Here is a 15,367-nt window from a genome sequence, read left to right on the forward strand (position 1 = left end):
GCTTCATAAATAAATAGATCTCAATAGGAGCCTTTCGTTGGAGAGAAAGGAGCGGTGCGTTTCTGGGGCGCCCTTATTGCAGTAGGACACCAGCTGCCTTGTCACGTAGGGTAGCTCTCGCTTAACAGAGGGGGGAAAATGAGGTTCAGCAGGACGAGGGTGAACGACGGCCTAATCCTGCCAAGGATAAGATGCTTTTGTGACTCAGAATATGTTTGTTTATTTGTAAACGTTCCGAATATCTTATGTAAAAACCTTAAATATTTTTGTAATTTAAATCCACCCAGTAAAGGTATAGGTAGCCCCCTGTGCAAGCACCACTTGTTTCCGACTCTGGGGTGACGTCGCATCATGACGTTTTCACCGCAGACTTTTGATGGGGTGGTTTGCCATTGCCCAGTCCTCTAGGCTTTTCCCCCAGCAAGCTGGATACTCATTTGACTGACCTTGGAAGGATAGAAGGCTGAGTCAGCCTTAAGCCGGCTACCTGAACCCAGCTTCTGCTCAGGTTGTGAGCAGAGAGCTCGGACTGCAGTACTGCAGCTTTACCGCTCTGCACCATGGGGCTGTTAGAAAAAGTAAAGGTAGTCCCCTGTGCAAGCACCAGTCATTTCTGACTCTGGGGTCATGTCTCATCACGATGTTTTCACAGCAGACTTTTCACGGGGTCGTTTGCCATTGCCTTCCCTGGTCATCTACACTTTTCCCCCAGCAAGCTGGGTACTCATTTTACCAACCTAGGAAGGATGGAAGGCTAAGTCAACCTGGAGCCTGCTACCTGAACCCAGCTTCCACCGGGATCAGGCCATGAGCAAATTGCTCAGACTGCAGTACTGCAGCTCTACCACTCTGTGCCACAGGGCTCCTGTAAATCCACCAAGGATAAGATGCTTTTGTGACTTGGTAAATAAAATAGCTTTTTAACCTGGCATCTAAAGGTACTGTGTCCCCCAACTAGGATGAGCCAGGCTAGCCTGATCTCATCAGATCTCAGAAGCTAAGCAGGGTTAGTCCTGGTTAGTGCTTGGATGAGAGACCACCAAGGAATACCAGCGGCGGGAGGCAGAGGCAGGCAACGGCAAACCACTTCCAAACGTCTCTCGCCTTGAAAACCCTTTGGGGTCGCTGTGAGTCAGCTGTGACTTGATGGCCAGAAAAAAATAGTAGTGTAATGATTCAAGCCCCCATACGAGCCCCGAAGACTGCAGCAATCGACCAACCAATATCTTCTGGTCATCCCCAGCCCAAGGGACGTCCGGATTGCCTCGACCAGGGCCAGGGCTTTTTTGGTCGTGGTGGAATCAGCTCCCTGTGGAGATCCGGGCCCTATCAGATTTAATTCTGTTTCGTAGGTCCTGCGGGATGGAGCTGTTTCGCCAGGCCTTTGGTCGAGGCAAGCGGACGTCCTTCCATTCTATGGGCTGTATAGCCCACAATGGGCTATAAAACTACAATGAGCCAAAATATTTGTTTTTTCATCTGAAATATGAACAAATGAAGCTGCCTTCTACTGAATCAGACCCTGGGTCCATCAAAGTCAGTCTTGTCTACTCAGACTGGCAGCGGCTCTCCAGGGTCTCAAGCTGAAGTTTTTCACATCTATTTGCCTGGACCCTTTTTAGTTGGAGATGCCGGGGATTGAACCTGGGACCTTCTGCTTACCAAGCAGATGCTTTACCACTGAGCCACCGTCCCTCCCCAGATATGTGCCTGTCCGCTTGTGTATATTTTTGAGCTAGGTTTCACTTTTATATCATTGAGTTATTGTTGCATTTTAACTGTTTTATTATTACCGTGATCTGCCCTGAGCCCTTATGGGAAAGGGTGGGATATAAATCAACCAAATAAATAAATAAATAAAATAAGTGTTGAGCTAGGATCTGGAAGATCCGGATTCAAATCCTCCCTCTGCCATTGAAGCCTGCTGGGTAATTGTGGGCAGGTCATGCCCTCTCCACCTGTCCTACCTCACAGGGTAGCAGTTGTTCGAATAAACTGGAAGAGGGAGAACAGTGCAGTTTTAGGGGGAAAAGCGGGGTATGAATATTTAAATAAATAAATGATATTGGTGAGGGCACCCGGTGAACATGCCTGGGGGGGGGGCATGCCACAGAGAGGGTGTCAATATGAAAACCAAAAAGGTTTTTAACCTGGCATCTAAAGGTCGTGTCCCCCAACTAGGATGAGCCAGGCTAGCCTGATCTCATCAGATCTCAGAAGCTAAGCAGGGTTAGTCCTGGTTAGTGCTTGGATGAGAGACCACCAAGGAATACCAGTGGCGGGAGGCAGAGGCAGGCAACGGCAAACCACTTCCAAACGTCTCGCCTTGAAAACCCTTTGGGGTCACTGTGAATCAGCTGTGATTGCGGTTATAAACTACTGGCAACGTATTCAAACTAGTAAAGTGTATGATTCAAAAAGTCTTAAAAATACATTCAGCACAAAGGTGATAACGTCAGTATGCACAAGTGAATTCCTATGACATCAAATTGACTCGGCAAAAACCGGGAAAATGTGAATCATCAGTCCAGGATATATCAAATTCCACCACAATCATTTCCACACTTTATGAGGCAATCATAGTGCCTTTTTTCAGAGACTGTCCGTTTTGCAAGAGCTAAACCCCAGTTCCTTGAGTCGATCACGGAGCCGCACGCTGTAGCCAGCCGTTTCACTGAATGAGGGACCTGCGGGAGACGCGGCCGGGCAGATATGAAATACTGCAAGACCCCGTTTTGAACATCTGACGAAGCCATTCAGTGTGAAACGGCCGACTCCAGCGTGCGGCCCTGTGATCGACTCATGGAATTGGGGTTTAGCTCTTGCACCGCTTTAATAGTTTGAATACGTTGCCAGTAATTCATAACCGCGAACCTTTTTGGTTTTCATATTTGCATTCATTTGCGGTTTCCTCTTATTGTTTTTGTTTTTACAGAGAGGGCGTCAGCAGGGAGAAAGCCCCCTCTCTGGGAAACAAACACCCGCTCTGTATTGAGAGCAGAGCTTCCGCAAATTGCCTTGCTAATGGGCAGGTCCCAATAGTGAGGAGGGCTTTTTTTGGGAGCAGGAACTCATTTGCATATTAGGCCACCCACCCCTGATGTAGCCAATCCTCCAGGAGCTTACAGGGCTCTTCATACAGGACCTACTGTAAGCTCTTGGAGGACTGGCCGCATCAGGGGGTGTGGCCTAATGTGCAAAGGAGTCCTTGCTACAAGGACACTTTTGCTGTGCCCTGCCACTGACTTATAAACCCCTTTGAATCACAAGGGGAAAAGCAGGACATCAATGCTTTCAGAAATATGTAAAAGAAGGCGGATGAGGAGAGCTGTTTCTTTGGAACCGGACCTCCTCAAAAGAACTGAGTGCCTCGTGTTTATTTTTATTTTATTACTTTTGTATCCTGTCACAAAATGGCTGCTGTAGCGGGAAGTGGAATCTTGTCACAAAATGGCTGCTGTAGCAGGAGGTGGAATCTGTCACAAGATGGCTGCTGCAGGAGGAGATGTCAGGGAGCAAGGTTGTGTAGAATTCCAGCTCTTCAAGGAGAACCAGTGTGGTGTAGTGGTTGAGAGCGGCAGACTCTAATCTGGAGATCCAGATTTGATTCCACATTACTTTTGTATCCTGACCCCCCCCTGACGGGCTCAGGGCGGCTAACAGGGCGGTGTTGTGGATGTCAGGCAAGCCGAGCAGGCCCAAAGCAGAGGGCAGGGGTAAGCCTTGTTCTTGTGTTTCTCCAATTAGGCAGCATCACACCAAGGATCAGAACGCCGGAAACCGGCTCTGACGACGCCATCAAGAACATCCTCGAGCAAGCCAAGAAGGAGATAGAGTCGCAGAAAGGTATGAGGGCAGAGGGGCTGCGTGAACCGCCTGCAGTGGCTTGTCTCTTGTGTATTCTGCTGCTTTAGAGCAGGCAGGCCTTTTTTTTGTAGCAGGAACTCCTTTGCATATTAGCCACACCTCCCTGATGTAGCCAGTCCTCCTGGAGCTTACAATAGGTCCTGTACTAAGAGCCCTGTAAGCTCTTGGAGGATTGGCTACATTGGGAGGTGGTTTTGGCCACTGCATGATACGGTGTTGGATTAGATGGGCCATTGGCCTGATCCAACATGGCTTCTCTTACGTTCTTATGACCACTGTATAGAGATGGTCTCTTAAATCAGGTCACTTCCTCACTTTAGCATTGTTGATGCTCAAGCGTGGCAGATTTCACCTTTTAAAATGAACACTTTGGAATGGCTGAAATTCGGCGTGAGAGGAGAGATACTTGCATAGGATTTTTGGGGAGTCCAAATTTGTGTGGTGCGTACTGCCCTCTGCTGGTGTCTCCCTTATATAAATTTGACAGCCTCTGATGGGGTCGCCGGCGTATCGTGGGGCTGGGCACGCATTCTGGCTACCAGGAGTTGTACAACGCAATAGAAACCCTCTCTAGTAATGAGTCAGCCACCCCTCACAGAGCTTATAGTTTGGAACACGTGTGTGTATTTTTAGACAACTCCTCCCTCTCCCCCCTTCTGGTTGGTTTGTAGCCGAAACAATTTTGTACCCCAAAAAGATCTTGGAGGTGGTCCTTATGAGTTATCTTATATTGAATCCAACCCTTGGTCCATCAAGATCAAATATTGTCTACTCGGACTAGCAGCGGCTCTCCAGGGTCTCAGGAAGAGGTCTTTCCCATCACATCCTGTCTGGTCCTTTCAACTGGAGTCACTGGAGATTGAACCCAAGACCAGGGGTGGCCAAACCAGCTTAATGTAAGAGCCACAAAGAATAAATGTCAGATGTCTGAGAGTCGCAAGAAATGAATGTCAGATGTTTGAAAGCCGCAGGGAGGGAGGGAGGGAGGAAGGGAGAGAGGGAGGAAGGAAGGAAGGAAGGAAGGAAGGAAGGAAGGAAGGAAGGAAGGAAGGAAGGAAGGAAGGAAGGAAGGAAGGAAGGAAGGAAGGAAGGAAAATAGATGGGGAGGGAGTAGGGAGAGGAAGGTGAAAAGAAAGCAACTTTAAATGCATTATCCAAGTCGCTGGCTGGTTTGGCTTGGAGATGTGATTCAGGTCTAATGTGTGCCCACGCATCAGGCCGGGCACACATTAGACCTGATCTTTGTATCCGGGATTTTGGTGAACGATATCGCGGCTGAAGCGGTTCCATGGTCGGACCACCTAGCCCTTAAGGCCCGTATGGAGACATTGCCCCAACCCTGTATGGGCGGAGAGCCTATTTTGGCTCGCCCCTGGGGCTTGATGGACCCGGAACGGTTCCAAACAGCCCTGAGGGATCCCTGGCCCACTGGCAATTCCCTCGATGACCTGGTGGAAGTCTGGCAGGGCCAGCTATCCAGGGCTATCGATGAAATTGCACCTCGGCGCCCTCTGCGCCCTCGCAAGAGGCTGGCACCATGGTATACCTTGGAGTTACGCCAGCTGAAGCAAGGGCTCAGACGACTAGAGAGACGGTGGAGGCATACTCGGGACGAAGCGACGAGAACATCCTATAGAACGCTTATGAGGTCTTATGAGATGGCAGTCAAGGCTGCAAAGAAAGAATACTTTGCAGCCAAGATTGCATCTGCAAAATCGCGCCCAGCACAATTGTTTAGAGTAATTGGAGATCTTATAACATTGCCACAAGGCAAACCAAATATTAGGGAATTAGAAATAGGCTGGGAGACATTTGCGAAATATTTTGCAGATAAAATCTCATCGCTCCGCCAAGACCTGCCTATCACATTAGACACAGTAAGTGAAACTGAGGCTCCGCGCCTGTCTTCAGATTTAGTACTGGACCACTTCGACCCACTCAGCCTGGAGGAAGTTGATGGAATTCTCTCTGCTGCTCGCCCAACAACATGTGATTTGGACCCTTGCCCCTCTTGGCTGATTAAATCCTGCCAGAGGGAGCTTAGATGTCCCCTACGGGACATCATAAATAGATCCCTCCTAGAGGGGCATTTTCCAACGCCTCTGAAAGAGGCCTTGGTCCGCCCCCTCTTGAAAAAACCTACAGCAGACCCGGTCGAATTGGCAAACTACCGACCGGTGTCCAATTTACCATTTTTAGGTAAAATTATCAAGAGGGCAGTGGCGTTGCAGCTACAGAGATTTCTAGATGACGCTTCTGTCTTAGACCCGTGCCAGTCTGGCTTCCGGCCGGGCCACGGGACGGAGACGGTCCTGGTCGCCTTGGTGGATGACCTCCAGCGGCAACTGGATCGAGGCGGTGCAGCAATACTGATGTTATTAGATCTGTCGGCTGCATTTGATACAGTTGACCATCGGTTGCTGATCCACCGCCTCGCCGACATAGGGGTTGAGGGGCTGGCCTTACAATGGCTCTCCTCCTTCCTCATGGGTCGGGGACAGAGGGTGGCGATTGGGGGTGAGCGATCCCAGAGGCGCACACTAGACTGTGGGGTGCCCCAGGGAGCAGTTCTCTCCTCGATGTTATTCAACATCTATATGCGCCCCCTCGCCCAGATTGCCTGGAGATTTGGGCTGGGTTGCCATCAATATGCAGATGACACCCAGCTCTATCTACTAATGGACGGCCGGCCCGCCTCCGCCCCGGGGAACCTGGACCGGGCTTTGCAGGCAGTTGCAACGTGGCTTAGACTGAGTGGGCTGAAGTTAAATCCAGCGAAGACAGAGGTTCTCCATGTGGGTCGTGGCACTCTGGGGAAGGAAATATCTCTCCCGGCCTTTGACGAGGCGCTGCTGAAGACGGCGCAGCGGGTGAAGAGCCTGGGCGTCTTACTAGAGCCTTCATTATCAATGGAGGCCCAGATAACAGCCACTGCCAAATCAGCATTCTTCCACCTGAGGCGGGTGAGGCAGCTGGCCCCTTTCCTAGAGCGTCGGGACCTAGCAATGGTGATCCACGCGACGGTCACCTCAAGATTGGACTACTGTAACGCTCTCTACATGGGGCTGCCTCTGTACCGGACCCGGGAGCTGCAGCTAGTGCGGAACGCGGCGGCCAGGCTGTTACTTGGTCTCCCAAGATGGGAACATATACGGCCGGGGCTGCGCGGACTGCACTGGCTGCCAATCGTATACCGGATCCAGTACAAAGTGCTGGTCATAACCTTTAAAGCCCTATATGGCCAAGGACCGACCTACCTGAGGGACCGTCTCTCCCCATATGAGCCCCAGAGAGCACTGAGGTCAGTGGGGAAAAGCAGACTGAATATCCCTGGGCCAAAAGAAGTTAAACTTCAAAGCACCCGCACTCGGGCCTTTTCCGTTGCGGCCCCACAACTCTGGAACCAACTCCCAGAGGAGGTGCGGGCCCTGCGGAACTTAGACCAGTTCCGCAGGGCCTGCAAGACCGCCCTCTTCAAACAGGCGTTCACCAATAACTGAATTTAATGTTTACCGCCAGATTAATAACGTTTACCACCAGTGTTAATTTAGGAATGTTTTAATTAATTATTGACTATTGACTGGTTTTTAATGTGAATTTTAATGTGAATTTAATGTTTTTATTATTGTATTGTTTACTTGAAATGCTGTTAGCCGCCCTGAGCCTGCTTCGGCGGGGGAGGGCGGGATATAAATAAAATTTTACATTACATTACATTTACATTACATTACATAAAGAGACTTAAAAGAGACAAATGCCTTCTCCAAGTCAGCCGACGGGGCAGTGGGTGGGGGGTTCAAGAGCCACATAGGGTGAGTGAAAGAACCACATTTGGCCACCCCTGCCCAAGACCTTCTACACACCAAGCAGATGCTCTACCACTGAGCCACTGCTTCTCCCCACAGCTCTTCAGGGTCTCAGGTTGGGGGGGGGAGGTCTTTCCCCATCACTCCCCACCTTTTCTCTGGAAGTTGCAGGGATTGAACCTGAGACTTTCTGCATGCCAAGCAGAGGCTCTTCCACTGAGCCACGGCCCCTCCTCACCCGCTTCCCGCCCTCGCTCACGTTTTTCTCCGCTCCTTCCTCAGGGGACACCAAGAACTCCTCGGCCCCACAGGCGGTGGCCAACGGCACTGGCGGGAGCAACTCAGAAGACGCCATCAAGAACATTCTGGAACAAGCCCGCCGGGAAATGCAGGCTCAGCAGCAAGCCCTGCTAGAGATAGAATCGGGCGGCACCGGCAGGTCCATGGCCACGCCGCCCGCCGAGCGCTCCACCCTGGCGGCCGTCAGCCAGAACATCGTCCAGGCCTACATCAAGCAGGAGGAGGGGATGCGGGGCCCAAACGCCGGGGGCAGCGGCATGACTCAGGCCCCCCTGACGGTGCTCTCCCCCGCCGCCTTCGTGCAGAGCATCATCCGCAAGGTCAAGTCCGAAATCGGGGACGCGGGCTCCTATTTCGACCAGCACTGGGCGTCGGAGAGGAGCTTGCTGAGCCGCCCGTACACCTCGGTGTCGCCCTCCCTCTCCTCCTCTTCCAGCTACTCCAGCATGGCCAACGGGCGGGGCTGGCCGCGCGGAGAAACTGGCGACGCCGTCCCCAACGAGGAAGACCTCCCCACCTCCGAGGACGAGCCCCACAGGGGGCTGGAGGTCAAGTCGGAAGGGGCCGAGCCCCAGGGCTCCGGCCGTTTGACTTACTACCCGGCTTATGTGCCGCGGACCCTCAAGCCCACCGTCCCCCCCTTGACCCCGGAGCAGTACGAAATGTACATGTACAGGGAAGTCGACACCTTGGAGCTGACCAGGCAGGTCAAGGAGAAGCTGGCCAAGAACGGGATCTGCCAGCGGATCTTCGGGGAAAAGGTATTCCCAACCTTGCTGGAAGATCAGGGCCTGGGTGAGAACTGGAGCAACAAGCTTGGTCTTATCGGATCTCAGAAGCTAAGTGGGGTCGGCCTTGGTGTGCACCTCGATGGGAGAGCGCCAAGGAAGTTCAGGGTTGCTACGTGTGGGCGGAGTCTCCAACCCTGCCAACCCTCCACCGGTCTCGGTCCTTTGTCTCTTAATATGTCCCCTTGCCCAGGCTCAGGCAGTCACACTGGTGCTTTTACACTATCGAAGGTTAGCCGAAAGTGAAACAAGCAATACTAAACTCATGCAGCGACGTCAACTTACACTTTATTGTGGAAATGGTTAACCTTTCACACAGGACAGAATTTCGGGCGGGGCAGCCCTCTGGTGCCCAGCCGATTCGACAAAACACTTATACGGTAGCCCTTCTCTCAAAGCTATACTAGCGATCAAGTAAGAAACAAAGCGACAGAAATCCCACACACACACAAACACACACACGCGAGAATTCGCAGACCGTGGACGGACAGCAGGAGATAGAGTCACCCTCTCTGCTGATCTGACCGAGCGGTCCCGATTCTCTGAAAAGCACAGCTTATATAGGTTGAACATCAAAGACATCGAAGGGTCGGAAAGCCCTGTGACATGTGTGAATTCTGCTGGCCGTTGCCCACTTTGGTAACAACAGGTCCATCCTGACAAACCGCTTTTCCCCATACCTTCAGTTATCTACATCAGGGGTGGCCAACGGTGGCGCTCCAGATGGTTTTTTTTGCCTACAACTCCCATCAGCCCCAGCCAGCATGGCCAATGGCTGGGGCTGATGGGAGTTGTAGGCAAAAAACATCTGGAGAGCCACCGTTGGCCACCCCTGATCTACATGTTCACAAGTTCAGGCCATTCGGTAACATAAACACTTTCAATTCTTGCCTTTCAGAGGGATGCCTCAATGTTACTGACATCTTATCAGATGTCAGAACGGGATTGGAGACCTCCAAGGAAGTCCAGGGTTGCTACGCAGAGGCAGGAGGCTGGCAACCCTGCAACATTTTGCCAGATTTCTGTCTTCTCAATGAGTCCTCCAGGGTGCCTGGCAGAGCCCATTTCCCCTCGTGCCGTAGCTCTCTGTGCATGGACCCAGCCCGTCTCTCTCGTCCACTCCAGGTGCTGGGGCTGTCGCAAGGGAGCGTGAGCGACATGCTCTCTCGGCCCAAGCCGTGGAGCAAGCTGACGCAGAAGGGGCGGGAGCCGTTCATCCGGATGCAGCTCTGGCTCACGGACCAGCTGGGCCAAGGGATCGGCCAACAGGCTGGCCAGCCTCACGGTAGGTCTTCGGCGGCTCCGGCTGTTGCTCGTGGGGAGGCCCTTCCCCATAGGGCCAGGCTGAATGTCTGACTCTCAGGTCGGCCCTGCCTTCCTTCTGAAGGGGGACATTCTAGTCTAGGGAGGGAAGACGGTGTGGTAGAGCAGGATCAGTGTTTGGAAGGGAAACCACCAAGGAAGACTCTGCAGAGGAAGGCCATGGCCAACCACCTCTGCTTCCCCTTTGCCTTGAAGGCCCCTTGCTGGGATCACCAGAAATCACCTGCCACTTGACAGCACTTAAGCCAAACACATGGTGTGGCCATGCCCAAGACCATACCATGCCCAGGACTAGTCCACTCCTCAGCAACTGTGGAAGGTCCCATCATTTAGGTCTCTCAGGGCCTGCAGGAAGAGGAAACCAGTGTTGGATGAGAAGGAGGTTTTGGTCCTGAAGGTCCCTACAGTTTTGTTGAGAAACCTGACCTGTTCAGGACCCATCGTAGCTCCACTGAGGTTGGAGCAAGACTTGCAGCATGAATGAGCAGGCAGGTTTTGGTGAGGGAAACTGGAATGTACCATTTCAGAATGCAGGTGGCCTAAGACCAGCTCCCATCAGTAAATCCCTGTAAACAGGAAACTCGATCAGCACTGAGGCTCATGTAAAGCAGGGGTGTCAAACGTGCGGCCTGGGGGGCAGATGAGTCCCCCGGAGGGTTCCTATCAGGCCCACAAGAAAGTCTGCTTCCTTCTCCCTCCCTCTTGTGTCCTTCTGTGTCTCAGCTTGCTTTGCCAGGCTTGCTCAATCGCACAGAAGCTACAGAGCAAAACCTCTATTTTCTCCACTGGCTGAGGCACCTCCCTTGAGGAGGGAGGGGAGGAGGGATAGTTTGCTTTGTCAGGCTCTCTGAATCCCACAGCAGAGCTCTTGAGCCAAGCCTCTTTTCCTTCTATTGGCTGAGGCTCCACCCCCTCCTCATCCCCTTGAGAGGGAGGGAAAGAGCTTCCTTTGCCCAGTTTCCTCGATCACACAGGAGAGATACAAAATCTTTAATTCTGTTGATGTCCTTTATAAAGTTTATATCTCCGCTATCTGGTATTACATTTTATGACACACATGGCTCACCTCGACAAGGTCTCACTTATGTCAGATCCAGCCCTCGTAAGAAATGAGTTCGACATCCCTGATAGTGCTAGATTTGTTTCCTGGGGTGGTGGGGGGGTGGAATCTTAAGGGGGGAAATGCTGTTTTCCATTTCGGCAGAAACTTACCAAGAGAGAGATCTTGGGGTCGTGGCAGAGAACTCACTGAAAATGTCAAGACAGTGTGCGATTGCAATAAAAAAGGCCAACGCCATGCTGGGAATTATTAGGAAGGGAATTGAAAACAAATCAGCCAGTATCATAATGCCCCTGTATAAATCGATGGTGCGGTTTCATTTTGAATACTGTGTACAATTCTGGTCACTGCACCTCAAAAAGGATATTATAGCATTGGAAAACGTGCAGAAAAGGGCAACTAGAATGATTAAAGGTTTGGAACACTTTCCCTATGAAGAAAGGTTAAAACGCTTGGGGCTCTTTAGCTTGGAGAAACGTCGACTGCGGGGTGACAAGATAGAGGTTTACAAGATAATGCATAGGATGGAGAAAGTAGAGAAATAAGTACTTTTCTCCCTTTCGCACAATAAAAGAACTCGTGGGCATTCAATGAAATTGCTGAGCAGTCGGGTTAGAACGGATCAAAGGAAGTACTTCTTCACCCAAAGGGTGATTAACCTGTGGAATTCACTGCCACAGGAGGTGGTGGCAGCGGAGGGGCCATTGGCCTGATCCAACATGGTTTCTCTTATGTTCTTATGTGACACAGAGTGTTGGACTGGAGGGGCCATTGGCCTGATCCAACATGGCTTCTCTTATGTTCTTATGTGACAGAGTGTTGGACTGGATGGGCCTCTGGCCTGATCCAACATGGCTTCTCTTATGTTCTTATGTGACACAGAGTGTTGGACTGGATGGGCCACTGGCCTGATCCAACATGGCTTCTCTTATGTTCTTATGTGACACAGAGTGTTGGACTGGATGGGCCATTGGCCTGATCCAACATGGCTTCTCTTATGTTCTTATTTTGTCATTTCAAGATTCTGCCTGGGTGTTTATGTCAGGCCTGCATTGGAATGTATTTGGGGGGCAGTGCCGAAAGTGTGGTGCTGGTGCTGATTGTGTGTGTGTCCGTGTAGAATTTTGCAGACTGTGAAGATGGCTGTCTGACAGCTATGCTGATTCTGTGACTCACTATGACGTTAGGCCGATCGTGAGAGGGGCGGGTTGCCAAGTCCCCAGCCCGGGTGGGGGTTCGGCCGGTGGTGGGAACCTCCCCTGACGTCGCCAGCACAATGACGTCACCCTCAAGTGACCTCGCGCGCCAGCCGTTCTAGGCGTTTCTGGGGAAAACTATGGTTATCCTGGATGCTCTAGCAATTTGGGAGGGAAGACTCTGTGGTACAGCAGGAGGCTGGGGGGGGACTTGGCAACCCTATGAGAAGGAGGACAGGAAGGGATGAGCTCTGCTCTCCTGACCCTTTCTTCTGTGACCAAAGTAATGCCGATTCCCACCCACTCTGGGAGAATTCTCTTTTTTGAAAGCACAGTTTGGGCTTCTTCTCATTGACAAAAATAACTGATTTCTCATTTGCTTATGATCAATTGGTCTGCGCCAGGGCTTTTTCCCTAGCAGGGACTCCTTTGCATATCAGGCCACACAGCCCTGATGTAGCCAATCCCCCAGGAGCTCACAGGGCTCTTGATACAGAGGCTACTGTAAGCTCTCAGAAGATTGGCTGCAGCAGGGTTGTGTGCCTAATATGCAAAGGAGCTCCTGCTAGAATTCCACCCCTGCTTATGCCTTCTCTCGCACTGTATTCCCAGTATGAAATACCCCGCAAGCAGGGGTGGAATTCTAGCAGGAGCTCCTTTGCATATTAGGCACACAACTAGGGTTGCCAAGTCCAATTCAAGAAATATCTGGGGACTTTGGGGATGGAGCCAGGAGACTTTGGGGGTGGAGCCAGGAGAAATTGGGGGCGGAGCCAGGAGCAAGGGTGTGACAAGCATAATTGAACTTCAAGGGAGTTCTGGCCATCACATTTAAAGTTACAGCACACCTTTTAGAATGCCTTCCTTCCATAGAAAATAATGAAGGATAGGGGCACCTTCTTTTGGGGCTCATAGAATTGGACCCCCTGGTCCAATCCTTTTGAAACTTGGGAGGTATTTTGGGGAGAGGCACTAGATGGTATATGGAAAATTTGGCACCTCTACCTCAAAAAACAGCCCCTCCAGAGCCCCTGACACCCGCAGATCAATTCCCCATCATTCCCTATGGGAATCGTTCCTGGAGGTGCATAATGGCTGTGGGGGTGGAGCTTCCCCCGCTGGCCAGCTGGCTGGAGGAGGGGGGAAGCCTGTAAAACCAGGGGATCCCCCGCTGGGACCTGGGGATTGGGAAGCCTACACACAACCCTGCTGCAGCCAATCCTCTGAGAGCTTACAGTAGACTCTGTATCAAGAGCCCTGTAAGCTCCTGGAGGATCGGCTACATCAGGACTGTGTAGCCTAATACGTAAAGGAGTTTCCGCTACCAAAAAAAAAAAAAAAAGCTCTGGTTTGTGCAGATTAATAAATTGAATGAGTGGAACTTTCACCGCTTTCCCTTTTGACTCTGGGAGATCCATATCTTGAGCACCAAAAAAAGGAAACCGATCTACTCAGCCTGATGCAAGCAAGCACACTCGCACGCACAGAAGAGCGCCGCGTTTTTTAAAATTTTTCTTTTTTGAAAAGGTGGCTCTTGACATCTTTCCAACGCCGGCTGTTTCGACACATGTGCCTCTCTTTCCAGCCGCCTTAATTAGCACGTTCAATGCAATAAAACTGTTGTGCGTCTCCTTCAAATGGCTCTTTGAATGGGATGTTTTCCAAACTTTGCGCCTAGAATTGAGGAGCGACTGGGAGTTTCATGTTAATGGTGCGCATAATTCCCCTTTAATCTAGAACTGTCACACACGCGCACACACACACACACACACACAAAAACTGCTGTAACAGTTTGAGGTTTCCTCTCTCCATGTAGCAATGATTTATTTAAGCCGTTTTTGACCTGCTTTAGAAAGATGCCTGTCAGCTTAGCATCTTACAGTAATACCAAGGAGACTAAATATGTGCACATTGACGGGATTTAAAAAAAATAAAATGACGATATAAATTAGAACTACAGAAGAGCAATGGTACTAAAACACCTGCAGCAATCAGAATTGTGCAAAATGAGACCCCCACCCACCCACCACCCCGCCTCCACCTCCCACCCCAAGTCAAAACCTGGCTCTTGGCTGTGCTGTTAGAGCAGGGGTGGGGAATGTCCATCCCAAGGGCTGTAAACGGGCCCTCAAGATCACTTGGTCTGGCCCTCGGGGATTGCTGGGCCAAGCCAAGCCACATGGCAGCCTTCCTGGGGCCTGGCTGGCCAACAAGGATTGTGGGGGCCTGCACCGCTGTGCAGTGGCCTCCCCAGGCCCAGACTGGCTGGCAGAGATTGTGGGGCCCAGCTGTGCTTCATAACAGCCTCCCTGGGGCCAGGCTGGCCAGCCAGGATCACTGCAGGGCCTGGTAAAGTCACTGTCACAGTTCAGGTAAGTTTCTCCCCTCATTTCTTTATTTCTCTTTCTTTCTGTTTCTTCCTCCCATTTCTTTGTTTCCCTTAATTCCCCTTTCTTAATTCCCCTTTCTTTATTTCCGTTTATTTTCCATTCTTCTCCCTGTTTATTTATTTTCCTTTATTACCTTTTCTTCCTTCCATTTCATTTTCCTTTCTTCCCCCCACTTCTTTCTTTCCCATTCTCTCTTCCTTAAGCCCTTGGCCTAGACATTCACCTAGGGCATGTGTGTGTGTGCCAAATTAGGCTCTCCCCGCATGACTTCAAATAGAAAAACCATTATTTACATTAATTTTGGCGGCCTGAATCGTTCTCCCTCAGCGGAGCACTGTTTTTAAAGTTGATGATTTTGTATGGCCCACAAATGATGTTCTAACTATCCAAATGGCCCTTGGCACAAAAAATGGTTCCCCACCCCTGTGTTAGAATGTGGCCATCACAGATTGGATCTTGTTAGCAAGCGTTGAAAATGTAACGTTTGATTTCCAGTGCCTCTGGGACAAAATTTGGAATGAAAAGGAGGGTGTTTTCCATGTGAGGACAGGCTTGTGCTGTTTTCCCAGGAAGGCACAGTGGCCTGAGTGCTTCTGTGGGTCACGTGGGTCACGTTTCCCTGCCCCAGTCCCCCGGC

The 15,367-nt window shown here is 51.0% G+C and overlaps 1 protein-coding gene across 1 annotated transcript in view; it reads left to right on the forward strand.

Annotated features, from left to right (window-relative positions):
* CUX2 (cut like homeobox 2) overlaps window positions 1-15,367 on the forward strand; it is a 106,039-nt gene that overhangs the window by 71,564 nt on the left and 19,108 nt on the right. Inside the window, exons 7-9 of the mRNA XM_060249172.1 lie at window positions 3,748-3,846; window positions 7,956-8,734; window positions 9,887-10,046. Coding sequence (XP_060105155.1) covers window positions 3,748-3,846; window positions 7,956-8,734; window positions 9,887-10,046 — 1,038 coding nt within the window. The remainder of the gene's footprint in view (window positions 1-3,747; window positions 3,847-7,955; window positions 8,735-9,886; window positions 10,047-15,367) is intronic.

The sequence above is a fragment of the Heteronotia binoei genome, chromosome 11 (assembly GCF_032191835.1).
Source record: "Heteronotia binoei isolate CCM8104 ecotype False Entrance Well chromosome 11, APGP_CSIRO_Hbin_v1, whole genome shotgun sequence".
In the NCBI taxonomy this organism is placed as follows: domain Eukaryota; kingdom Metazoa; phylum Chordata; class Lepidosauria; order Squamata; family Gekkonidae; genus Heteronotia; species Heteronotia binoei.